Raw genomic sequence first — 26,299 nt, forward strand, 5'->3', positions numbered from 1 at the left:
TTATGGCCCCGACCTGCCGCTGATGGTCTCTCGCAGGTCGGGGCGTGCACTGCATTAAGAGCTGCCTGAACCCCAAGTACTAATAATGCTCACTTTCCTGTGATATCCTCATTTGCACACAAAACCTATGTGGTAAATATTTAACTTTTGCAAAGCAATTAATTTTGTGCATGTCAGGAACTTTTACTACACGATCATTAAAATATATTGAGTTTACAAAATAGTATTACATATATGTTTAAAGCCTGCTATAACTGCATTTTGTGTCATTGCATCTGACTGATTCATTGTAGCTGGAAAATGAAAAATATGAACTAAAAGTGAATTGTGAATCCTGTGAAAATTGCAGTGCTGATTTATAAAACCCATTCCAGCGATGTTTGACAAGACCCACGGGCACAGCAGCAGTTGAATGGTGATACTGATTTAACAACAAAACTACATTTTTAATCTTTCTTACAAAGGAAATTGCGGAAAGCAGCTCATCTGGAAGTACATAGGGAAGGAGATGGCTCTAGTACCACAGATAATACACAGGAGGTGTACCAGCAGTCTGGCACAGGCACCAGTTACAGTGTTGGTGCAATCTTCAGAGAGATCTGGCATGCTATTTATTTTCCAGGGTGTGTATTGTCATTCTACTAGTCCGTGTCTGCGTCGTCGCTTTTGTTATACTCGTGTTCAGTTAAATGTTTTAGTTCTCTCAAACCCTGACAAAATCTTTTTCCTACTTTGCTTCCCTTTTCTCCTCTCCTCATTTGGCTCTAACTCTTGCTGAGCATGCCAGCAAGCTTCCAGTATTCTTCATGTGTGAATGTCGGGAGTTAGTGGCGCCAGGCTGATTGACTGTGAAGTCTGATCCTCATCTCACCAAGGTCCACATGTGGACTTTTCAACATTGGTCTCTGTTCACTGATCAGGAATGGGAAGCTTTTATTTTTTCCCTCCCTAGCCCAGGACTACTGAGGCTATATGTAGCTCCCAAATACTCTCCTACATAATTAACCCAGCACAGACCAGCAATTGAATGTGATGCATTCTTGCTCTCTCTAGCATGTAGCTTCACCAAGCAGTGCACAATAAAACATATTCCCTCAGCTAAAATCTCTCACTATATTGACTTAAAAACTCATTGTAAATATGAATCTAATAGTTCAATGTTTAGCATTTGAACTTTATATTTACTTTTACCAAAGCTACTGCCATATGATGTGTTGCATTTGGTAAATAGAGCCTTTGAATAACTGAAATAGACACTAGTAATAGCCAGTCAGAATTTTAGAGCATTCTCTTTGTATATATTTGTCCTGTTATAAACGGCTCCATATATAATATTACACTTGTTTCAAAAGCTCAATGTTCTTAGTTACCTCTATGCTTTAGTACTGTGCATATTTTTGAATTTAACACATTGATTTTCTTTGCCCCCTCTCTAAAACTGACCCAAATATTTCACTTTAATAAAGTTTGAAAGCTTGATCCAGAGAAATAACCTGTGATAGAATGTAAAAAAGGCCATTATAAACAAAGCAGTTAACTATATTTGGTGAAACAATCCTGATCTCATGATAATGAGTTTACAATATATTTTTTTTACAGTGTTACTAAATTGATAAATAACTATCTACCATATTTATAGTGATCAGAAGCAATTTGATAAGGCATTATGCAAGAAAGTTTTAGTTTAGTCTGGGATTTGGCAGTATGGAGGGGTGCAGAAGAGTGTTAGGATGTGGTAGCAGCAGTGGTTGGCAGGAAGTGGGAGCACTAGGAGTAGAATTCTGAAGGGGCACTATAGGGTGGTAGAAGAGGGGGGCCATGGCCTGTGATTGTTTGGATGTGATGGTACTGGCAAGGAGCTCCTGTTGTGAGGAGCATTGAGGAGGGTGATCCCAAGATTTGGGAGAATTACAGTGGGTTGTAGGTTTTTGTGAGGAATTTGGAAGAGATGAGTCGCCTGGGAGTCTGCAACCTGGATCCTGAGGTTTGGAACTGATATCTTGGGGATAGGGTGTTGTTGGGATGGGGTGCTGGGATGTGTCAAGAAGTGGAACAAGTGGAAAGAAGTTGGAGAATGGCAATGAAACCAATTCCAGGTTTGAATCATTGAATTATGAAAAGAGGCTGGAGAAGTTAAATCATACGTGAGAGAGGGTTATAGATTTCCAAGGTTTTAAAATAATTAAGAGGCTTGATATAAAAATACAAAATGCTGGAAATCTCAGCGGGTCAGGCAACATCTGTGGAGATGACCCTTCGTCAGAACTGGCGAATGATGCACTGAAAAGGGGAGGAGAAGAAAGAACAAAAAGGAAGGTCTGTGATAGGGTGGAAGGCAGGAGAGATTAGAGAGACAAAAGGATGATGGGCCGAATTGAAATGATAATGGCAGGAGTTAGGAAAAGATTAATCTAGATAGGGTGTGAATGGCGGAATAATGACCAACTGCCATTGGAGACAAAGAAAAAAACATAAGCGGATGTGGGGTGGGGAGGGCGGGCGGGGGAGCCAAAGATGACCAGAGGTTATGCTCTGAAATTGTTGAAGTTGATGTTGAGTCCAGAAGGCTGTAAAGTGCCTAAATGAAAGATGAGGTGCTGTTCCTCGAGCTTGTGCCGAGTGCAGTGAAGGAGTCCGAGGACGGAGATATCAGAGTGGGAGTGGAGAATTAAAGTGACGGGCAACCGTAAGCTCAGGGTTACACTTACGGACTGAACGGAGGTATTCCGCAAAGCAGTCACTCAATCTATGCTTGGTCTCCCTAGTGTAGAGGAGACCACATTGTGAGCAGCGAATACAGTATACTAAATTGAAAGAAGTACAAGTACATCGCTGTTTCATCTGAAAGGAGTATTTTGAGCCCAGGATAGTGGGAAGGGAGGAGGTAAAAGGGCAGGTGTTGCATCTCCTGCGCTTGCACAGAAAGGTGCTGTGGGAAGGGGAGTGGGTGCTGGGGGTGACTGCGGAATGGACCAAGGTGTCGCAGAGAGAATGGTCGCTTTGGAATGCTGAGAGGGGAGGGAAAGATGTGATTGGTGGTGGGATCACGCTGGAGGTGGTGGAAATGACGGAGGATGATCCGTTGAACATGGAGGCTGGTGGAGTGAAAGGCGAGGACAAAGGAAACCCTGTCATGGTTCTGAGAGGGAGAGGAAAGGGTGAGAGCAGAGGTGCGGGAAATAGAACGGACACGATCGAGGGCCATGTTAACCACGGTGGCGGGGAATCCTTGGTTGAGGAAAAAGGAAGACATGTCAGGCACTAGTATGAAAGGCGGCGTCATCAGAGCAAGAGAATTGATATGGTGGATGTAGAAAAATATTTTATACAAAACTATGAGAAGAGAATCTGGGGAGATGATAAGCTAAGCGATCACTTAAAAACCCGATTTCAGAAATAACTTCATACAATTGACGTGGAATAGATTGCCACCTAGTGTAGTTAATGAGAGTTGGAGTATTCAAAATCAGTTTGGTGACTAATTAATTCAGCAGGAGAAAGATGAATATAGACAAATAGTTGTTCCATTAGTGAAACATTACTTGTTTGCCTGCACCTAAGCTCCTGGACTGGGATAAATGGATAGTGCCCCGAAGGGGAGAGAGCATGGACTCCATTTAGGCCAAACCAAAACTCTACCTGTGTGGATTTCTTAGCAGTTTGGTTTGGAGACTCAAGAATAGTGCGAGGTTTCCACGCCCGTCTGACACCCAGCTGACTAAAGAAAACATGTTATAATCTTTGTCGTTTCAATGGCCTTATTTTGACTGAACAACAAAGAAATCCTGATATTGAATGCCACAGCTAACCAAACTTTGTGTGCTTATAAAAGGCATTGCTGGTTAACTCTCACTACTTTTATCTTTAAGGGCAAAGAAAATGAAGCGATCAATTGACAAATCAACAGAGACAGATAATGGCTATGTTTCTCTGGATGGAAGAGTGAATAACAAAAGCCATGAAGATGGAAAGCTATTTCATGATGCCCACTGTGAAGTAGTGGGGCCTGAAGAGTGCAGCTTGATTACAGGATCAGGAAGAAATGCACATAGTCCTGTAAACCATAAAGTAAGTACACTAGAATTATAGTTTGTTGGCTTGCTAAGACTGTACAACGCACTACTACTGCAAGAATACTGTGGTCAATTCTGATTGCTGTACTACAGTAAAGATCTCCAAGTATTGGAGGCAGTACAGAAAAGGGCAACCGAATTGATACCAAGTTTAAGGCATACGAGGTACCAGGAGAGGCTGAAGTGTGTCGGATTGTTTATTCTTACGAAGAGAAAGCTTGAAGGAGATGTGATTCACTTATACCAGATTCTTAATCAGCCAGTAATTCCAAGGGCAGTGAGGTGGCGCTAGGCCCCATCGCCTGAACTTTCCAACATGCTTTGTCACAATCCCACTCAATTTCAGCAGGATAGCAAAGAGGAATTTCCCCATTGGTGCCCCAAATGAGGATGAATGGTGTAGTGCGGAGAGATCTGAGGAGGTGGTCTGCTGCAGAGAAGCAGAGTTTAGAGTTGTTCCTGCTGTGAGGGTAATTTTGGACTAGTATGAGAAATGGGCTGTGTGATTGGACCAGAAGAGCTTGAGGTGTTTGTTCCATTCTGGTGATGGACAGTGACATCAGACACTCACTTGTGACCTGCAGATTTGTAGGCCACGGAGGAGACAATTGCACCAGGGAAGCACTACGGGTGCAAGACTAGCTGATTTAGTTGGGTATAGGGCATCGGAGGAGGTGGTCGCTGAGGAGATCGACGGAGGCATCGCAGGTGGTAGGCCAGAGTCAGGGGAAAAGTTGGATTTAAGGTGCAAGGTGATAGTGGAGGTGCAAGGGCAAGCAGGGAGGTACATAGACAGAGCGGTCGCTGATAACCTCCTCGTCTCCCTTCTGAGGTCTGGAGGTCACTTATGACGAATAACACAGCTAGTGCTGCTTCTATTCATCTCATGATAAGTGACTCAGTTATGCATAAACACTCTCAGCGCCAGGCCTTTTCTCACAGCTAATTTTTCACTTGAAAGATGACTCCTTGTGCTCCACCACCTGCATTCAACAATTGCTTCTCTGAAAATGAGGGAATGTTCAAATCTGCGAAACTCAATGCACAACACATGGTCACATTTCAGGATACCTTTTATGGAGGAAGTTGAATACAGGTAAAATATTGAACTTTTATTGATTTGTCTTTGCTCATGTTTGCATTTTTAAACAGGAAGGACCTAGACCAGTCATCAATGTATCAGATGATGTTTCAAGTGATGAAGATGGCGAGGTTGGAACACAAGCATTCACACAACGTCGCAGTGCAGAACGAACCTCAAGTGACAGTGTATTACGGAATAGGAAATCGCAACAGTACAAAAGACAATACACTGCTGAGGTTATAGACTAGTTTCTTCTTCAGTACCATAACCAACAAATAGTTATGTGTTAGAATCTGTTACATTGTACTCTTATACATTGTACATGGTGCATAAGAGACAGGTTCCTTTAGCAGTATGTAACGAAACCAACCAGGGGGCAGGCTATCTTAGATCTGGTCCTGTGTAATGAGGCAGGATTAATAAACAATCTCCTAGTAAAGGATCCCCTTGGAACGAGTGACCATAGCATGGTTGAATTTCAAATTCAGATGGAGGGCGAGAAAGTTGGATCTCAAACCAGCGTATTGGGCCCAAATTTGCCCAGGAGTTGCTCCATTTTTTTGGAGCAATTTGATTTTTCTGGAGTATCTTAAAAATCCCCATTCTGAAAATTTAATTTGCGCCAGTGTAAGTGAGTTAGTTAGGATTTTTTTTAGTTATGTTTTTATTTTCAAAAGTGGGTGTTGCCAGCCACTTACGCCTGTTTTTGGCCATTTAAGCCAGTTTGGACAGCTAATAGTTGCTCCAAACTAACTTAGGCCAGCATATGTGGCCACCTGGGCCGCACAGCAAACCCTTGTGGAGAATTAAGAAATCAGCGCAGGTAGATGGGGGGGGGGGGGGGGGGGGGGAACGGAGAGGACATTGCAAAGCACTAAACACCTTCACAACAACTAATACAGGTCTTGTACTGTAACTTTTGCATAATTTACACATTCCACTATATAAAGCTTCATAAAATGTGCACTTTTTAATATCCTTTATTTCAGAAGACAAAGGGTTTCATAAAACCATTTATGAATCAAATAATTTGCTAGCGGGGCTATATTAATGCAAGTTGTTATCTTATGTCATCGCACCATCATGAGTTAGTGATTGTGGGTGGTGCAGTGATAGGAGTAATACAACTGGCCTTGTTGTCATCGGGTTAGGGAGTGGAAAATCAACCGGGGTTCCAGCTCCTGGTCGCTATCCATTGAGCCTGCTGGAACTGTTCTATGTGTAGAGGTCAGGTGAAAAGTGGAACAGGGTGTGATGTCCCTCGTGGTCACAGCCTGCCTTTCTTCGATTGTCAAGGCTCGGGCTTACACATGAATGAACGATGGTCACTTGCGCAAGGTACCCGAGGGTGCCCATGCAGTTACTCCCCAATAAGGCACCCGTGGGTGCTGATGGAATGTTCCCAACAGGGTATCTACAGGCATCCATGCAGTTGTTCACTAAGAATTGTTGGGATTTAAAAAGAAATTGACCCAAGTCATGATTACTACCAAAACAAAAGCCATGACCAGATATTTGCTGGTACTGAGAAACCAAACCTAAGGAAAGTTTTCTCTGGTCATTCTCACCTCTTCACAACCAGTTGCATTGTGCCATTGACGGAGACTTTTTCTAAATCATTTAAAGAAACTCTCCTCCTTCCCCCCCCCCCCCCCCCCCCCGCCCGATCAAAAGTCTCCCCGCACCAACCTGTTTCTTGTGGACCTCAGCGCGGGAAGGCAGCGGCCGGCCTGTGTGGCAGACCACTTGGCCCGGGATAGGGCCGGGACGCATTGGGTCCCACGCCGCAGGCACGCATCATCACAATCATGGGAGGAGCTACTGCGCATGCGCGAACGCTCTACTGCGCATGCGGACAGCTGCCGCGCAGGGCCCTAGCTCCACCCCCCAATGGACTCGCCACGTCGTGCCAAGCCCCAGGAGAGTCAGCAGAGGGGCCAGAATATGGGGATTTTTTTTGGCGCCATTTTGAGCGCAAGAAGTCAGCGCATCTCATGTAAGTGTGCCGAAAAAACCGGAGGGCCAAATTTGGGCCCATTAAGCTTAAATAAAGCAGACTACAAAGGTACGAGGGCAGAGTTGGCTAAAGACGACTGGGAAAATAGTTTAAAGCGTAGGACAGTTGATGAACAGTGGCGTATATTTAAGGAGATATTTCGTAATTCTCAAGAAAAATATATTCCAGTGAAGAGGATAGGGTCTACAAGAAAAGATAGTCTTCCATGGCTAACTAAAGAAATAAAGGATGGCATACAAAGTGGCCAAAACTAGTGGGAGGACAGAAGATTGGGAAGCTTTTAAAACCCAGCAAAGAATGACTAAAAAAATGATTAAGAAAGGGATGATAGACTATGAAAGTAAACTAGCACGAAATATAAAAACAGATAGCAAGAGTTTCTACAGGTAAATAAAAAAGAAGAGTGGCTAAAGTAAATGTTGGTCCCTTAGAGGACGAGACCGAGGAATTAGTAATGGGGAACATGGAGATGGCAGAAACTCTGAACAAATATTTTGTATCAGTCTTTACGGTAGAGGACACAAACAATATCCCAACAGTGGATAGTCAAGGAGCTATAGGGGGGAGGAACATAACACAATCACAATCACTAAGGAGGTGGTACTCAGTAAGATAATGGGACTAAAGGCAGATAAATCCCCTGGACCTGATGGCTTGCATCCTAGGGTCTTAAGAGAAGTAGCGGCAGGGATAGTGGATGCATTGGTTGTAATTTACCAAAATTCCCTGGATTCTGGGGAGGTCCCAGCATATTGGAAAACTGCAAATGTAACGCCCCTATTTAAAAAGGGAGGCAGACAAAAAGCAGGAAACTATAGGCCACTTAGCCTAGCATCTGTGGTTGGGAAAATGTTGGAGTCCATTATTAAAGAAGCAGTAGCAGGACATTTGGAAAAGCATAATTCAATCAGGCAGAGTCAGCATGGATTTATGAAGGGAAATTTGACAAATTTGCTGGAATTCTTTGAGGATGTAACGAACAGGGTGGATAAAGGGGAACCAATGGATGTGGCGTATTTGGACTTCCAGAAGGCATTTGACAAGGTGCCACATAAAAGATTACTGCACAAGATAAAAGTTCACTGGGTTGGGGTTAATATATTAGCATGGGTAGAGGATTGGCTAACTAACAGAAAACAAAGTGTTGGGATAAATGGTTCATTCTCGGGTTGGCAATCAGTAACTAGTGGGGTGCCACAGGGATCAGTGCTGGGACCCCAACTATTTACAATCTCTATATTAACGACTTGGATGAAGGGAACGAGTGTAATGTAGCTAAGTTTGCTGATGATACAAAGATGGGAGGAAAAGCAATATGTGAGGAGGACACAAAAAACCTGCAAAAGGACATGGACAGGCTAAGTGAGTGGGCAAAAATTTGGCAGATGGAGTATTATGTTGGAAAGTGTGAGGTTATGCACAAAAAATCAAAGAGCAAGTTACTATTTAAATGGAGAACGATTGCAAAGTGCTGCAGTACAGCGGGACCTGGGTTAGTAAGCAGGTACAGCAAGTGATCAGGAAGGCCAATGGAATCTTGGCCTTTATTACAAAGGGAATGGAGGATAAAAGCAGGGAAGTCTTGCTATAGTTATACACGGTATTGGTGAGGTCACACCTAGAATATTGCGTTTTGGTTTTGGTTTCCATATTTAAGAAAGGATATACTTGCTTTGGAGGCAGTTCAGAGAAGGTTCACTCGGTTGATTCCAGAGATGAGGGGGTTGACTTATGAGGAAAGGCTGAGTAAGTTGGGTTTCTACTCATTGGAATTCAGAAGAATGCAAGGTGATCTTATCAAAACGTATAAGTTTATAAGGGGGCTTGACAAGGTGGATGCAGAGAGGATGTTTCCACTGATAGGGGAGACTAGAACTAGGGGGCACAATCTTAGAATAAGGGGCTGCCCATTTAAAACTGAGATGAGGAGGAATTTCTTCTCTGAGGGTTGTAAATTTGTGGAATTCGCTGCCTCAGAGAGCTGTGGAAGCTGGGTCATTGAATAAATTTAAGACAGATAGACAGTTTCTTAACCGATAAGGGGTTATGGTGAGCGGGTAGGAAAGTGGACCTGAGTTCATGATCGGATCAGCCATGATCGTATTAAATGGTGGAGCAGGCTCGAGGGGCCGTCTGGCCTACTCCTGCTCCTATTTCTTATGTTATGTCCAATATAATGGACAACAGCATTGACAACAAAACCTGGTTCAAGCTGAAAGCTATTAGAATTGCTTTTACAATGAAATGATCAGACCCCTAAAACTGAAATAAATGCTAGGCAGGTGGACATTTTAAATGATTTTTCAATAGTAGATGCTACCTATTTAAATGGTGGTGCTACATATTTCTAGTTCTAACTAATGAGTTGAGTACATTTGAAAGAACATTTCATGTCATTGTTTTGCAGGAGACTACTAAATCTGCTAGTTGTAGTTCACGAAGTTCTAGACAAGATTCAGAAAGCACACGCCATGAATCAGAAACTGAAGATGTGTTATGGGAGGACTTTCTGCACTGTGCTGAATGCCGTACTTCCTGCACTAGTGAGACTGAGGGAGAAAATACTCACTTGAATTCCTCTGGAAAAAAGGAATACCGAGATGATCCATTTCACCCGGTTTGTTTCAGCATTTGTTTCTTATAATGAGTGCTGTTAAATATTACTCCTTCAATAATATTTAACTTTGCATATTTTTGATGAGTGAATCCTTTAAGTTAACCAAAGACAGTATTTAAATTATTTCAGTTACGCTATTACATTTTGGCAATAGTTTCAGACTGGTGGTAACTATCATGATTCAGCTTTCCCGTGCTCAGAATAAACACCAGCTCTCGTCGGCTACTCTGCACTTGTGCATTGAAGCGAAGACCTTATGCACAAAGTAACCTGGAACAGTAATCTAGATAATAGTTCTTCAGATTACACACCGGACATTTACTTACACATCCACGTGAATTCAGAGAACAGTTAATATCAGCAATACTAAATACTTCCAGAACAGGCTACCAAACCAGTTTATTTACCATGTTATTTGAAGAAAACAGTAACAACATGTTGTTGAAGTTAGTCCAAGGATTAGCAGGCTTGATCCAGTTCACGAAAAGGAATTAAAATAATGTGTTTCAAGTTAAAAATATGATACACAGATATACAACATTTTTGTCACATCAAATGAATTATACATTGGACAGCTCACTGTGGATATCCTGGTCAATGCACTTTGGACTTTTGGGTTATAGGGATCTCACGAACCGAGATTTTAGATTATTAGATGATTCATTAATGCCAATCAGAAAATAGCATATATGATAACCTTTGTTTATACCGTGTTGGAACAGTTTCCAGTATATGTTTAAGTCAACATTAAACATCATTGTTGACTTAACAGGTTATGGGCATTCTGCAATATCGAAATTCTGCCATTGATTTAGTTGAGACCAGACTGAATGAGATCCCTAACCTCTGCTAAACCTTTCCTAATCAAACAATGTATTTTCTTTTTACTCGTGATCACTGGATGCTGATCAGGAACTAATTTTCTCTAACCCAGTGGTACTGAGGGCAGTTGTATATCTCATAGAATCAGCGAATGGTTACAGCACGGAAGAAGGCCATTCGGCCCGTCGAGCCCGTGCCAACTCTCTGCAAGTACGCTTCAGCTGGTCCCACTCTCCCGCCCTTTCCCTTAGCCCTGAAAATTTCTCTCCTTCAGGTACTTAGTAAACTCCCTTTTGAAAGCAGTGATTGAGTCTGCCTCCACCATCCCTTCAGGCAGTGTATTCCAGATCCTAACCACTCGCTGCGTAAAAAAACATTTTTTCCTCATGTCACCTTTGGTTCTTTTGCCAATCACCTTAAATCTGTGTCCTCTGGTTCTCGACCCTTCCACCAATGGGAACAGTTTCTCTCTCTCTACTCTGTGCAGACCCCTCATGATTTTGAACATCTCTATCAAATCTCCTCTCAGTCATCTCTGCCGTAAGGAGAACGACCCCAGCTTCTCCAGTCTATCCACGTAACTGAAGTCCCTCATCGCTGGAATCATTTTTAATTTTTTCTGCACCCTCTCTAAAGCCTTCACATCCTTCCTAAAGTGTGGTGCCCAGAATTGGACACAATACTCCAGTTGAGGCCGAACCAGTGTTTTATACAGGTTCATCATCATTTTCACGCTGTTGTACTTTATACCTCTATTCATGAAGCCCAGGATCCCGTAAGCTTTTTTAAACGCTTTCTCAACCTGCCCTGCCACCTTCAACGAATTGTGCACATAAACCCCTGTGTCACTCTGTTCATGCACCCCCTTTAGGATTGTACCCTTTTGTTTATATTTCTTCTCCTCTCATTCTTTCTACCAAACTGTATCACTTCACACTTTTCTGCCCTAACTTTCAGCTGCCACGTGTTCACCCATTCCACCAGCCTGTCTATGCCCTCTTGAAGTCTATCGCTATCCTCCTCACCATTCATTATACTTGTAATTTTTGTGTCATCTGCAAATTTTGAAATTGTGCCCTGTACACCCACAATCCAAGTCATTAGCGTATGTCAAGAAAAGCAGTGGTCCTAGTACCTCTACTGCTGTCCTGGCTGAGATCAACTAACTCAGCACAGATCAAGGATACAAACTGGGACTTGCCTGCTGTATATTGTCAGAACTTTTATTCGTTTGACCTTTGCAGACAAGTCATTCTGCCATTTTGAGCAATGAGGCAGTGTAGATGTGTTCAGCTATTTTCATTGAGTCCGTGGGATTATTTAAAAAGTGAAACATGCAATTAAAGACAATTAGAATTTAAAAAAAAACATGTGGAGGACAGAAGCCATTGTCTTTGGTCCCCAACAAAACTATGTACCCTCACCACTGACTCCGTCCCCCTCCCCAGTCACTGTCTTGGATTGAACCAGACTGTTCACAACCTCAGTGTTCTATTTCACTCCGAGCTGAGCTTTCAACCACATTGGGACGGAATTTGCGGTGGGTCATAACGGCGGACTAACAGCGTTTGCTATTGTTACCCTTTTGGAACTGGCTGCATCACTAGGATGTAGCATATATGCATTTAAACGTGCTCCGACACTGGCTGCGCTGTGCAATATTTCCAAGTTGGGATGGTGTATGGCTTGGAGAGGAACTTGTAGGTCATGCTTTTCCCACAACATTACTGCTCTTGTCCTTCATGGCGGTGAAGGCTGCAGGGGTGTTAAGGTACTGTCAAAGTGACCGTGGTGATTTACTGCAGTGAATCCTGTAAATACATATGTACTGCAGCCACAGTGTGACCATGATGGAGGAGAACGATATTGAGTTCAGTGGCAGGGATGCCGATCAAACTGTCCTGTCCTAGATAGTATCAAGCTTCTTGAGTGTTATTGCTGCTGCACTCATCTAGTCGAGTGATGTGTATTCCATTATACTTCTAACGGGTTTTGTAGACAGTAGAGAAACACTTGTCGCAGAGTGTTCAGCCTCTGCCCTGCTCTCGTCGCCATATTGTGGATCTGGCCGATCCAGTTAAATAATAAAGTATTCATGTGTTTTGCAAAGAAAAGTTTTGCAACTATGAATATTATTTGTTGAGTTGGAGAAGAAGGGTAAAAATCTAGATGAGCATTAAAAGAGGAAGTGAGATGGTGTTTGCTAGTTAGGAGAAGGAATACAGGGATATTCAACTACAAGTTAGAGCTTTAAAAAAGATTTTGTATATTGCTTTACTAACATCTACCCTTTTTCCAGAGTCACTTACCATGGCTTCACAGTTCCAGTATTAGTTTGGAAAGAGTAAGTGCAATCGTCTGGGAATGCAATGAGTGTAAGAAAGCTGATATGTCTGTGATGGAAATCAGTGGAATGATCATGAAAAGAGTGAGTAACAGAGGAGAAAAATCATTTAACTTTATTTTTCATATAACATAATGGTTAGAAACTGAACAGAATATCAATGTGTTTTATGTTATAAATGATTCAGATTGTTTTAGCAAGAAAAGTGAAAGAAATGAGGGAAGAAAAGAAGTATGAAATTCATTGGCCTCCCCTCCCCATCCACTTCAATTTTGACGAGTTTTCTCCGTCTCCCCTTAGTTGACTATGTAACTGTTACAAACATGCACTTATTAAAAGTACAATACCTTTAATGAGTGTTAGTGAGAGTATTCGAGAAATGCAGAACCAGCCTTCTGCAGCTGGTATTTGTAGCAATTGTATTACTGAACATCTTTTTTTATTCTTCTTTATTTGCTCCTTTAATCTTCCATTAGTTTTGCATTCAGTTTCATTTTACTCCTTTCTCTCTTTCTGGTCCTTTTTCTATCCATTCTAGTCTCCAAGACGTTTAGGGGGTTATGTGGGGAAATGTCATAGTTTACTGGCAATAATAATGGTTTGGTAGAACTTCCCTTAATTGATATCTGTGGATATAAAGATACAAAGTTGCAGCAATACTATAGTTTGTACAAAATATTAATTAATGTTGTGAGGTATTGATTGTAAGCTAAACTATCTTGGGATGAGTGCTATAATTACTGGCTGTCCACCAGGGTGCAAAGCAGCATTCCCAAAAACAAGCCCTTGCTCCCTATGAAGTGGTGACCTTTGTATACACAATATCCGACATGATTATTGCATAGGATTGAACACCCTTGTTGCTGTAATTTGCATACTGGAAATGACGAACCTTGTCTCATCCTAGTCTTGGGCTCACAAAAGAGTAATCTGGACCCCTGCCTCGGGCCGCTGACCTATTCCCCCACATCAGGCCGACCCCCCCCCACCCCTGGTGCTCGGCCACCCGCCCCTACCATGGCCCAAGCATTTCCGGACAAGAGACATCGGAAAGACGTTCCAAAATCCGGAAATACACAAACCTGGGCTCGAGCATTTTTGGATTTGGGATGTCAAACAGACGTTCCGAAGTCCGCAAATGGACAGAATCCGGAACGGCCTCGGTTCCGAGGCTTCCGGATTCTCGACACTGTACCTGTGTATAAATACTAGTTAAATTTAAATGATTTTCAGCTAATTATTGCACAATTCAGAATGTCTTTTTAATGCATTTTATAGCTTTCTTTGGCAATGTTATAACTTTGATATTCTTTGAACATCTGCAGGTTAACAGCTACAAGCAAGGTATTGGTTACCAGCTGTTTGGAAACGCAGTTTCTCTGATTTTTGGCATTACTCCAGTGTTGTTCAGACTCTTTCAGCAAAAAGAAGTAGAGCAGCTAGTGTCACTGTCTGCTGCAGAACTCTTTTATATTGCATTTGGTTCAAATGCAAATCAAACAATTATTATGGTTGCATTAAGCTTTGTGGTGCGTGCGTGCCTCATGTGGATTTTTTTCTTTATGCTGTGTGTAGCTGAGCGAACATATAAACAGGTAAGCAGAAATATTTCAAGTTCAAATATTATCTTGACTGTCATTACTAATTTTGCTTGAACCAACTCGTTATATTTCTTATCTAGCCAAATCTACGAGAGCATCAATTTTGAGGAAATTATTTTGATCAGATTTTACTGGGGCAGGGAGAGGAAGAGGGGGAAAAAGAAACTGAATTTGGTACAAAAGCCTGACCAGGAATATGAGGCCAGAGAGAAGTAACAAGATTATTATAAAAGGGAGGTCATAGAATTTATACATAAGGAGGTCATTTGGCTTATTGTGCCTGCACAGACTCTTTGAAGGAGCTGTCCACTTAGTCCCATTTCCCTTCACATTTGCCATACCCATTTAACATTTTCTTTCTCACTTAACATGTAAAAGCTTTTATGGATTCTGTTTCGTCAGTGTTTCTGGTAGGGCTCCATATCCTAACAAACCTTCTGATGGGAAAAAACATTATTTTAACTTCTTTCTTTGCTTTTTTTCTGATAATGATCTTAAGTTTACGCTCTCTAGCTACCAACTCATCGACCAATGGAAATAGGTTGTCCCGATTTAGCTTATGAAAGCCCCATATAATTTGATCACCTTTATCAGATCTCTTCTTAACCATCTCTGCTCTAATGAAGAATCCTAGTTTTTCTAGTCTGAACTCATCCCTCGAGTATCACTATTGTAAATAACTTAATGCCCAGAACTGGACTCCTTTTTCTAACCAATGATTTGTACTTTAGTATTGCCTCTTATGACCCTATATAAAAAGATGCCATATGCTTTTTTTGTTTATGCTAATTTCCACTTATCTTGCCAGTTTTCGTGTTTCAGCATATATTCTGGAAATGTTGGCATAACCTGCCTGTTACACTGTTTCAGGCAATCCCGGACAATTCTGTTCTAGTCCCATAGCGTATGCCAATTTCTGTTATGTGCACTAAAATCCAGGTGAAATTCTCTGGATTTCCACTGTTTAAAAAAATAATTGAACATTGATATCTTTTTCCATTCTTTCTTACAACTGTTTCTGTTGGAAAAAGAACCGTTTTAGGAATAATTAAAACAAATACGTTTTGTTTCCTAGAGATTACTATTTGCCAAGCTTTTTGGCCATTTAACCTCAGCAAGACGAGCCAGAAAATCTGAAGTTCCTCATTTCCGGCTCAAGAAGGTGCAGAATATTAAAATATGGCTCTCGTTACGTTCATATCTCAAGGTAAATCCAATTTATTATTGTAATTATGAGGTCAAATACATTTGGCCACGCCGCCAGACTCCAGGAGTCCCGTGGAATGCTTGAGAAAAAAACAGGACCCAGATTTGCCAGGTTCAAATCTCGGTTGATCTTTTTAAGGGCTAGATCTTTTGCCTACTCCTTATAGGGCCAAACATGTCAGGGACTCCCTATGCTGGGAGTTCCCACCTCCCTGGTACATAAAGGGCTTAACATTACACTGGAGGCTGATATGGTAACGAAAAGAGGAGTTGAGAGAGGTGGAAATCTGTTCTACCAATACGTTCAGACCAGGGAAGGCACCTTGAACCTCCGAAAATAAGGACCGTTTATTTTTTTTTTAAAGCAGTTACGATCGGTCCCTTTACACAGGTGGCCATGGGGCGTACTATACGGGTTTTCTGAGGGGGGTGGGGGCGGAAACGGCCTAGGTAGCCAGACACCAGGGCAGCATGGGGCAAGCGGGTGACTGAGTTGCATCCATGATGCCATGCACACTGGTTGGCCCCATGCAAATGAAGTGCTCTTCCACTGCCTGCAAACTCTGGTGGATCAGATCTGGCATAACTGCTGAGCCCAATGTCCAGCTCATTTCTGGGGCCAGATAGTCCTCGTGTGTATGTAATACTAGAAAAAAGATTTGCTATGATATTTTGCAGAAAGATCCAAATTTTTCAGTGAGGTGAGTCAAACTTTTCTGAAAGGTCCAATATAAAAGTGAATCCTTACCTGCTAGATATATCTGCCATTATGTACATGATTCCCATTGCACGCCAAGTAATTTACCTGGAAAAATTAAGTCATTATGTATACAAATTTCCCTCTATGTGAGAAAATAGTCCTGGTCACATAACCTACCCTGTTCCCATATCCCTTGGTACACTCCTGCCAAGGGAAGAGTATAGCTTTAAAGATCAGGCTTTTTTTTTTACTGCTGTCATTGTACCTAAATGTGTGCTGTTCTATATTGATCTTGCTTGCTTAATTTTTGGTAAATAGTCCCGCTTGAGTGTGGTATATTGATAATGCTTCACTCTGGAGTAGCTGGAGAGAAATAAAGTGGAGTGGGCACTAGTGATCTCGGATTGTGCAAGTCCTAAAGGCTATGAGGATTCTACAAGGGCAGAACATTGCATGATTGCACCTTCTGGTTTGTATGGGACACTAATGAAAAGAGTGAGACTGCAGCAAGAAAACATGACTAAATAATCTACCTTAAAATTACATCATCACTGGTGTCAATGAATTGAGAGATGGATCCATCCTATGACAGGTGCCTTACCTCAATGTAAAATAATAGAAAAATTACTGAATCTAATAAATGTGCTATTACAGATTTTTTTAAAAGCTACCTATTTAAAGGTGTATAATTTTACTACAATAAGATTACAGAATAATATAGTTCACTTTGTGATCATTTGTTTTGTTTTGGGTTCAATTTTGGCCAGGAGCTGCTCCGTTTTTTTTGGCGTAACTTGGTTTTTCTGGCGTAACTTAAAAATCCCCACTTTCCCCCAATCATTTTGCACCAGTGTAAGTGAGATGGTTACGATTTTTTTTAGTTTAGTTTTTTTTTCTCAAAAGGGGGCATTACCAACCAGCTACACCAGTTCTGCCCATTTAGGCAACTTTGGCCAGCTAATAGTTACTCCAAACCTACTTAGGTCAGCGTATGTGGCCACTTCAGAAAACCCTTGTGGAGAGTTAAAAAATCGGCGCAGGTAGGTACATTCGGCCTGGGATGCGGAGAGGACCGGCACCTAAAGCACCAAGCCTTACAAACCACCAAACCTTGCAAACAAAAAGTTCTAAGAATTAAATAACAAATAAAAAATTGAAGTAAGTCCTACCTTCATCTTAAAATTCAGCCTGGGAAGGCAGCGCGCCAGCCTGTGCGGAAAGCCACTCGGCCTGGGCTCGGGGCGGCACGACAATGCGCACCGGGAGATCACTCGGCCTAGGCTAGGGGCTGGAGCGATCGGCATCGGGATTCAATGCGACATCTGTATTCCACGGGGAGACAGAGAGGCTGGGCTGCAAATGAACAGGGGGGTGGGGGGGAGGAGGAGGAGAGCGAGTGAATGCGGCATCTATAGAGAGAGAGAGAGGCTGGGCCGATTGCCAAATTTCGGCGCTACTGCGCATGCGCGGACATCACGACCCGACTCCAATACACATGTGCAGACGTCCCGGCACTGTTTTCAGTGCAGGACGCTGGCTCCTCCCCCAACTCGACTGGCCATACTGCGCGATGACCGGGGAGAGGCCGGACAGCAGCCAAAGTAGGGACGAGATTTTTTGGCGCACTTGGCAACGGAGAAAAGCGGCGCAAATCTGGTGAGTGCGCCGAAAAACGGCATGACCCAAAATTGAGCCCAGTAATTTCCCTTTCTCTTCTCCACATAACCCACTCTTTCCCCCCACCCCCACCCCATGCAACATATCAATCCCTTAATGAGAGGAACAAGAAATAACCTGTTTTGAAGCTTCTTTCAGTAATTTCCCTAAGCCAGTTACTAACAATCAGGGTTGACTCCCCTATAAATTTCCCTCCATTATATAGGAAGACATCTTTCTGATACTCCTAGCTTCCTCTGTTGCGATCAGGGGCTCATTGTGTGAACTGGCAACAATTGGTGACAGAGACTCAGGCTTTCAAGTTTAAAAAAAAACTTGAACAAAGACACAAACGACATTTGATGGATACATTTAATAATATTATGGAATATGCATTTTTTATTTTGGAATAACTTATTTTGCACAGTGAAAATTTCAGTTAATGAGGGAAAAATGGTAGCTGAAAAATAATTGAAAAACCATTTTGAGAAAACTGCAGGTACACGGTGGCCATATTGTGTAATCAGAGTGACAAGTTTACATAGGCATATGTCATTATAAATGTGGACATAGTTGTAATGGACAAAGTTGGCACAAAAAGTGTAACATAAATGTGACAATGGGTAGCAAATGGTACTGACAGGAAGTACAAGGAGACACAAGATTTTTAATATAGATAGATACCTTCTTTGGTGTTATTTATTGCAGAAGTGATTCTGTGACCTTGGGTTATTCAGTACCTAGAGCATGAGATTTGTGGTCAGTAGCAAAGCGACGGTGATTGCCGCTGAACTCGAACAAAGCTGCCCACAAAGATCTCGCGATCTCTGTGGCAAAAACTTTAGCTTTCTCGACCTTAATTTGATTGTCGAACTGTCTATTGAGGATCTCCAGCGTACAGCTGTCTGAGCAGCCAATCACATTGAAGAATTCTCAAACACAGCAAAGCAGGAAATATAAAGCAGCTTTTAACATTCACTTTTTAAAAATTTTACAGAGAGCAAAATAAAGAGTGGGATATAGACATGGGGTTAAGATAGAAACTGAAATATCATAAACAAACTTTAAAAAAAAACACTTTTAAAAATCTAGTAATGTTTATCATAATGGAGAAATTTGACATTGCACAAATATAAAATTAGTTTATCAGCGTTAGAACTGTTGTTCAGCAGTCAATATATCGTTAAAACCCCAGTTACACATCTTTCATCAAAGCATAGCTTTTTACAGAGTGTTTAACAGCAATATAGGGCCCAAGTTTCCTCCCTCTGGAAAAACGGCGCATCTCCATGGTGTGCGCTGACTTTCTGGAATAAAAAGGGCAGCGGCGAAAACTTACCTTCTGATTCTGCAAGCTCCTCAGGACGTCTTCGGCCTCGGCGCGGCGCAGCACAAGGGGTGGGGGGCGAAGCCAGGTCCCGGCGCTGAAAACAGTGCCAGGACCTCGGCACATGCCGCTAGAGTGTGCGCGCATGTGCAGTAGCTCCTCACCCCCTCTGTGTGGGAGGGGCCCGACCCTAGCCCTGGCTGAATGGGCTCCCCGGGCGAAGATCGGGACTCGGACCTCCCTCCCGTTCAGCTCTCATCCCCTTCCCCCCACTCGCCCCCTCCCGTTCAGCCTTCCCGCCCCCCTCCCTCCCCCCTCTTCTCTCTTTTCCCCTGCCCTTCTTCCTTCCTTCCTCCCTCCCTCCCCGTTGTCGGCGGGGCCCAAAGTGTCGTCACCGGCCCGGCCCATTCAGCCTCTCTAACCCCCTCCTCTTCTCCACCCTCCTCTTCTCCCCCCTCCCTCCCTCTTCCTCTCCCTCCCTCCCTCCCTCCCTCCCTCCCTCCTCCTCTCCCTCCCCCTCCTCTCCCTCCCTCCCCCCCCCTCCTACTCTCCCCTCTCCTCTCCTCTCCATCCCCCCTCTCTCCCCCCACCCCTCGCTGTCAGAAACACAGAGTCACTGACAGAGACGGAGAGACATACACTGGGGGGGCCCCGTCCCAGCACACTGTTGGAGGGCTCTCGGTGCTGCAGTAGGTGAGTAGAAACTTAATTTTTTTATTGATTGATTTTTTAAAACATTTTTTTTGATTGATTTATTGGTTGCCTTATTGATTTATTTATTATTTATTATTGATGATGGCTCTTTATTTGTAAAAGTGAAGTGTTTAACTTTTGTAAAGCCCCCCCCCCCCCTCATCTCTCGTTCCCTACGCCTGATTTATAAGTGTAGGCAAGGTTTTTCTGAGCATACAAAAATCTACACTTACTTCATTCTAAGTTAGTTTGGAGTAAGTTTTCGCTGCCTAAACTTGCAAAACAGTCGCAAAAAAAATCTGTTCTAAAATGAAACAGTTCTAACTCACTAGAACTGGAGCAAACTAAATGCCGAGAATTGCAATTTCTAAGATGCTCCATTCTAAACTAGTTGCTCCAAAAGAATAGGAACAACTCAGGCCAAAACTTGAGCCCATAGAGTAGAAAAAGGGAAGTTTTCATCAGTTCAAATGATTTCACTGATTGCTGGCTGTGGGGATCTCCACAGTGCAGGCTGTGGCGGAGCAGGGAATTACTTCTGGGTTACCATGTTTACCTGTGCTTGCGCTAAACCTTGAAGTTACGGTCAGTTTCAGAGGGATAATGACGGCGACTGCTGACAGTTTAGTTGTCATTACCACTGCAAAATCCGGGCCATTTTCTTTTTTTTCCCTTTGGATTAAAAAGACAGAGATGTTGATATCATTGGAGAAATGACGAGGTGGCAGCCATACTATCATTTGATGTTATGGTGGGGCGTGGATTTTCCCCCTGGTATCAATTGTATAATTATTGGATCTTTACAGTATCTTGTACATGTACATCAGTATATATACTCCACACCCTGCATTGGGGTGTACAGCGTGGTTTCCTTTTAAATTTCTTCTTTACAGCAGCTGAGATGTCTGATGTGAGACTTCCTGCCAATGTGATGCATTTTAATTTAGACTTTTAAGTAAATAGTCCTGCTATATGTACATAATAGATGGTGTGATTATTTTTGATCTGCATTTAATTGTGATTGTGGCTGCACTGAACTCCAATGAAATTGGATGGAAATATTTATTGGGTCAGAAAGTGGAAGCAGCACTTACTTTCTGGCTAGATTCCAGAAACTAGCAAGCCATTTTTATGTTATACGCATTAAGCTATTAATAAGGACTGATGGTCTCCATTCATAAGCGTGAATTAAAATGTACACTACATAGTTTTGCAATGATGAATATACAACACTGAAAATGATTAAGTAAAAAATAACACTAGAAAAAATATTGTTTAATAGATTCTGATTTTGCATAGATATAAAATATACTGGGACATAATGTTTTACCTTTGCAAAGAAAATAATAACCCCATTCTTGATGGGATTTAATGGCCACCAGTCAAAGTGAGAGGCAAACATGGTTTTCCTGTGGGCAATTTCATGAAACTAGAATTCATTGGTTGGTTTCCTATTGTTTCTTCCAATCAAGATATATCTGTGATTATGCTGTTTTAAATTGATTAAGTAATTAAATTGCCAATTAACCAGTAAATATTGTGCAGAATTGCCCCATGTAATTGGACCAAAGTCCTGATTCACCCACAAAGTCATGTATGTACTATAGTCAGGGAATGAAGATCAAATCTCCAGTATTCTGTCTTTACTGATAATTTGTGAAGTTTATCCTACTTCAAGCTACACAAGAATTTTAAAATTTTCATCACTTGCTCAAGTTAAACTTCAGGGAATTTTTTTTATGCAGCTTTCAATTTTATTACTTTAATTCATTTCTCCTGAGAACACACATTTCCTCTATTTACAGACAATTTTATTGTAAAATTAATGTATCCTACCTACAAAGTGTTACATTAGGAATTAAGTAATTTACTTTTTGTTAAAAATGTAACTGATGTATGTCAATCGCAAAAGCTACATTTAAATACATTTGCAAATAGTCACTTTTGCCAGTCATAAATAGGAATCACCTGGTGCTGTCAGCTGTTGATTTGTGGTCTGAAAAGCAGCAAGTGCTGGTGCATTTATTACTTGATATAGCGCAGAATACCAGTGACAAACACAGATGTGCTTAACTGTGATGGAGTGCTGTATTTAAGGGCTTTTTTACTGAAAGGTTGCTGCATATTACACATCAGTTTACTCCGTTGCAGTACTGTATTTACAGTTTTATTTACAGGAAAAATATTGGAAAGACTATTTTACTGTAACTACAAACCAATATGTTCCTGCTTTACAGTAGGTTGTCTGAATGCAATGGTCCTTTGTAGTTGACAAGATAACATCCAAATATGAGTCACCATAAAAAAAATTGTGATCAAGAGCCAACAACCCATGGAAAAGATTTAACGTTTTACTGGTGTCTCAATTATAAGGCTGTAGTTTTTAATGTTCGCGAAAGGAAAGTCTAAGAGGACTGTTTTTGGTTTAAACTACTCTCCCACTTTATGAAAGGAGAAAATAGAGTAGACATTTCTGTCTCTTACAAGCGTGGAAATACTTGAATTGGGTTCCCTCTCTATTAAGCATACTGGTAATGCCTGACCCTGGGAAACTATACTATAGGTTGTTAATGCAGTTAGAGTAGTAGAATGAAGAACGCTGATGCCCAAATCGACCTTTTCTCATTTTTGACTCCTTTTATGTTCTTTTTAAATATACAAGCGCATAACAAAATGCAGCATGAAAATGCACTAATGCTTTGTGGCAAAAGAGTCTGTCTGTGTATGTGCACTGTACAGAATCACAGTATAGTGATATATTAGCATAAAAAGCCTTTAAATACTGGAGTGAATCACAGTATAACAATGCATAAGTGTCTTACACCAAAACTTGCAGAAATATCTTCATTTAAAATACACATACCAATACAATGCAGTTACTACATAGAGAGGGACTTTACACTCAGTAACCTAGAAAGAAAGAACAAAGTTATCTATAAATATTGAAATGTCGTTTGAGTACAAGTAAGTTATAGTAAAACAACTTGGGGATATTGGCTTCAAGTACAGTATTTTTCTTGTGAATCCAGTACCTGTAATACATTCTATAAAATTAAAGTATGTTGTAAATGCAGAAATGCATTGTGCTGCTTAGCACGTTCCATAAACAGAAACATATGTAAATACAAATGTGTCTTGCAATAAACTCTTATTTACTGCTTAACTAGAGTAAACTACCACCTAAACAGATAATTCACAAAAACAAGTGTAAACGAGTATATTAATTACACTGGTAATATATATATACTTCTTTAACAGTACAGTAGCATACACATATTGACATTGCAATACAACAGCTTCCGAATGTTGTATGTGTTATGAAGAAAAGCAAATAAAGCTGAGACCTGTACATCATAAAATATTGAGGTCTCTCTTAAGGTGTCAACTTCCAACATAATGAAATTAAAATAGTCCTGACCCGAGGGAGATTAGTATTGTTCTCGGACAAGAAAAACTCTACCAAAAGTCTACATGCAGTGCACCTGTGTCATCACTGTGATTCAATGGGTTCTCTTTTGTTTGGAACTTTGGGAAAGCTCTTGCTATAGAAGCAACAAAAAGCTGTTATAAAATTAGTAACATTTGTACAACTACTACAATATTTGAGAATATTGTGTAGTTATAATGCTTTTAGCAGTTTTTGTAAGTTCTTGAAGGACTACATTTTTCTCACCATTCATGGTAGTTTATTTCTTCCTTCTGAATCGTGGTACACATGATACACTTCTGTTACAAACTTTATATTTAAAGAATTGCTTTAGTTAGTTTTACTGTTATCTTGTTGTGGTTTCCATTTTCACTTTTTCATCTCCTTGTTTCTGCTTTCTAGGCTTTTCCTTTAATTTTTAAATTGTAAAGAAAGTCCAGACAGTTTTTAATAGAAAATAAGGACGACTGATGCATATTTTCAGCTAATAATATTTTTAATGCAAGTCCTCTTCCAGTTTCTGCATACCAGTACTGTTTGTTGCATATATTTTATTTAAAGAATCACAAATTTTCTTTCTTGCATGTAAACTGCGTTAAACATTTACATAATTTTTGTGCATGTATATTTAAAGTACTAATTCAATTATTAATCTCTCCCAACAGAGACGAGGTCCACAGCGGTCAGTAGATGTAATTGTTTCATCTGCATTCCTGTTGACTCTATCTGTAGTATTTATTTGTTGCGCGCAGGTAAGGGTGTGTTTGAGCACTTAATCTTTTATTTTAGAATTTTCAGTAACATTGCACTAATTAAAACATTTATACCTATTGTTCTTCTCCTTCTCAATAATACAAGCTATTAGCTGTACAATAGTCCATGGCTGAGACAGTTTTAATTCAGGTCAAGGATGGTAATTACTGATTGTTGCTATTGACATCCTGAACCGGAGGGGAGGGTCAGGGAAAACGTGTAAAGAGGTCAGAATTTCAATTATCCAGATATTGACTAAGCAAATAGCAGAAGATAAGCTAAAGAGGAATGAATATTTCAAGAGGAGGGGGCAGGATTGCTTCATATACTCAGTCTGTTGAACAGCCAACTTATTCAAAATTTCAGTGGCGGGAAATGGGATTTCTCCTCCGATTTGACTGCCAAAAATGGGCAGCCCTGGGTCAGAGAATCAAAGAAAATTGGGCAGGGAAGGGTTTCACTGAATTTCCATTTGAATTTTCCTCCATCCCTGAAGGACTTTTTCAGACACCCATTTGTCAAGCACAATTATCCCTTTTGAAAGCTGGCTCCTTCTAATCACTTTCTTTTCAGAGGCTTTAACATTTTCCCTGCCACAGATGTTGGGGTAACTGGACTGTAATGACCTGGATTAGCTCTGTCTCCTTTTTTAAAAATGTGTTCTGCATTAGCCACTCTCTGGTCCCCCAGCACACATCCACACTCAGTAAAGCCATGAAATATAATTTCTAGGGCTTCGGCAATTTCCTCCTTTATCTTCCTCAGGATTCTAGGATGTATCCTATTGGGCCCTGGTACTTTGTCTTCCTTTAGCCTAATAAACTTGACTAAGATTTTCCTTTTATCCATCATAATATTGCTTGTCTTGCTCTGAATCATTTCAGGATTCACCTTCTCTCAGTTATCCTTTTTAGTAAAGACTGATGCAAAATGGTTATTAAATATCTCTTACCATTTTTGATCATCATCAACAAATTCCTCTTTGGGCTCCCACCTTGCTTTTAGCATTTCTCACTTTACTGATGTATTTCAAAAAGACTTTTTGTTCCTTTTGATGTTTTTTTTAGTTTTTCCTGACCCTCTTAGATTCCGTATCCCGTTCTTAACCTGCTTTCTTGTTTTCTAATATTCTCCTTTCGATTTTTCATTGTTATTCCTACAGTCCTTGTAGGCCATCTTCTTTAACTTTAATTTGCTTCCATCCTCTTTATTTATCCATCGCATCCTAAACCTATGAGTAGTTTCCTTTTTTAATAGACCCACTTTTCCTTCCACTTCACCTCACCTCAGCTACATCACTTCTCATCTTTCTAAAACCTGTCCTAATCCAATCTGGTGTTCTAGTTTTTGAACTGACTTTTTCCCTTTCTAGTGGATCTTAAACCTTATTGTGGCAATGACTTCCCAAGGTGCTCACCCACATTTAGCTTCATTACTCAGAACCAGATCTGGTAACTCCTCCACCCATGTAGGCCTATTAGCATTCAGATTACAGAAGACATTCCTTAATAAGGAAGTATTGATCATACAAGTCCTCACACCTTTCCTACATGTTCAGCTGTGAGTAACGGAAAACTCGCAGAAGGAAGAGCATGTGAAGACTATTGTGGCACCTTCTGCAAAAAGGTGGTAGATTGCAGATGGTGTGTGATGCACTGAGGACAAGGTGGCTGCAGCTGAGAAATATAAGAAGATAAGGAATAGGAGCAGGGGTAGTCCATTCAGCCCTTCAGGCCTGCTCCACCATTCAGTAAGATACTGTCTGATCTTCTACCTCAGTATCCAAAAATCTTTTGATCTCTGTCTTGAATATATGCAATGACTAAGCATCCACAGCCCTCTGGGGTAGAACATTTCAAAGATTCACAAACTGAGTGAATATATTTTTCCCCATCTCAGTCCTAAATGGTTGACCCCTTATTTTGAGACTATGACCACTATTTCTAGACTTTCCAGCCAGGGGAAACATTTTCCCAGCA

At 41.2% G+C, this 26,299-nt stretch overlaps 1 protein-coding gene across 7 annotated transcripts in view; it reads left to right on the forward strand.

Annotated features, from left to right (window-relative positions):
• Positions 1 to 26,299, forward strand: part of LOC139278507 (protein PHTF2-like) — a 141,743-nt gene that overhangs the window by 103,124 nt on the left and 12,320 nt on the right. For 5 of the 7 annotated variants that reach the window (XM_070897351.1, XM_070897350.1, XM_070897353.1 and 2 more), the window contains 8 exons: positions 465 to 623; positions 3,870 to 4,068; positions 5,226 to 5,393; positions 9,582 to 9,791; positions 12,913 to 13,041; positions 14,283 to 14,552; positions 15,634 to 15,765; positions 24,233 to 24,319. In XM_070897351.1, coding sequence (XP_070753452.1) covers positions 465 to 623; positions 3,870 to 4,068; positions 5,226 to 5,393; positions 9,582 to 9,791; positions 12,913 to 13,041; positions 14,283 to 14,552; positions 15,634 to 15,765; positions 24,233 to 24,319 — 1,354 coding nt within the window. The remainder of the gene's footprint in view (positions 1 to 464; positions 624 to 3,869; positions 4,069 to 5,225; positions 5,394 to 9,581; positions 9,792 to 12,912; positions 13,042 to 14,282; positions 14,553 to 15,633; positions 15,766 to 24,232; positions 24,320 to 26,299) is intronic. The other 2 variants (XM_070897356.1, XM_070897355.1) reach the window with 2 other exon arrangements.

This window comes from Pristiophorus japonicus, chromosome 13, assembly GCF_044704955.1.
Source record: "Pristiophorus japonicus isolate sPriJap1 chromosome 13, sPriJap1.hap1, whole genome shotgun sequence".
NCBI classification, from domain to species: domain Eukaryota; kingdom Metazoa; phylum Chordata; class Chondrichthyes; family Pristiophoridae; genus Pristiophorus; species Pristiophorus japonicus.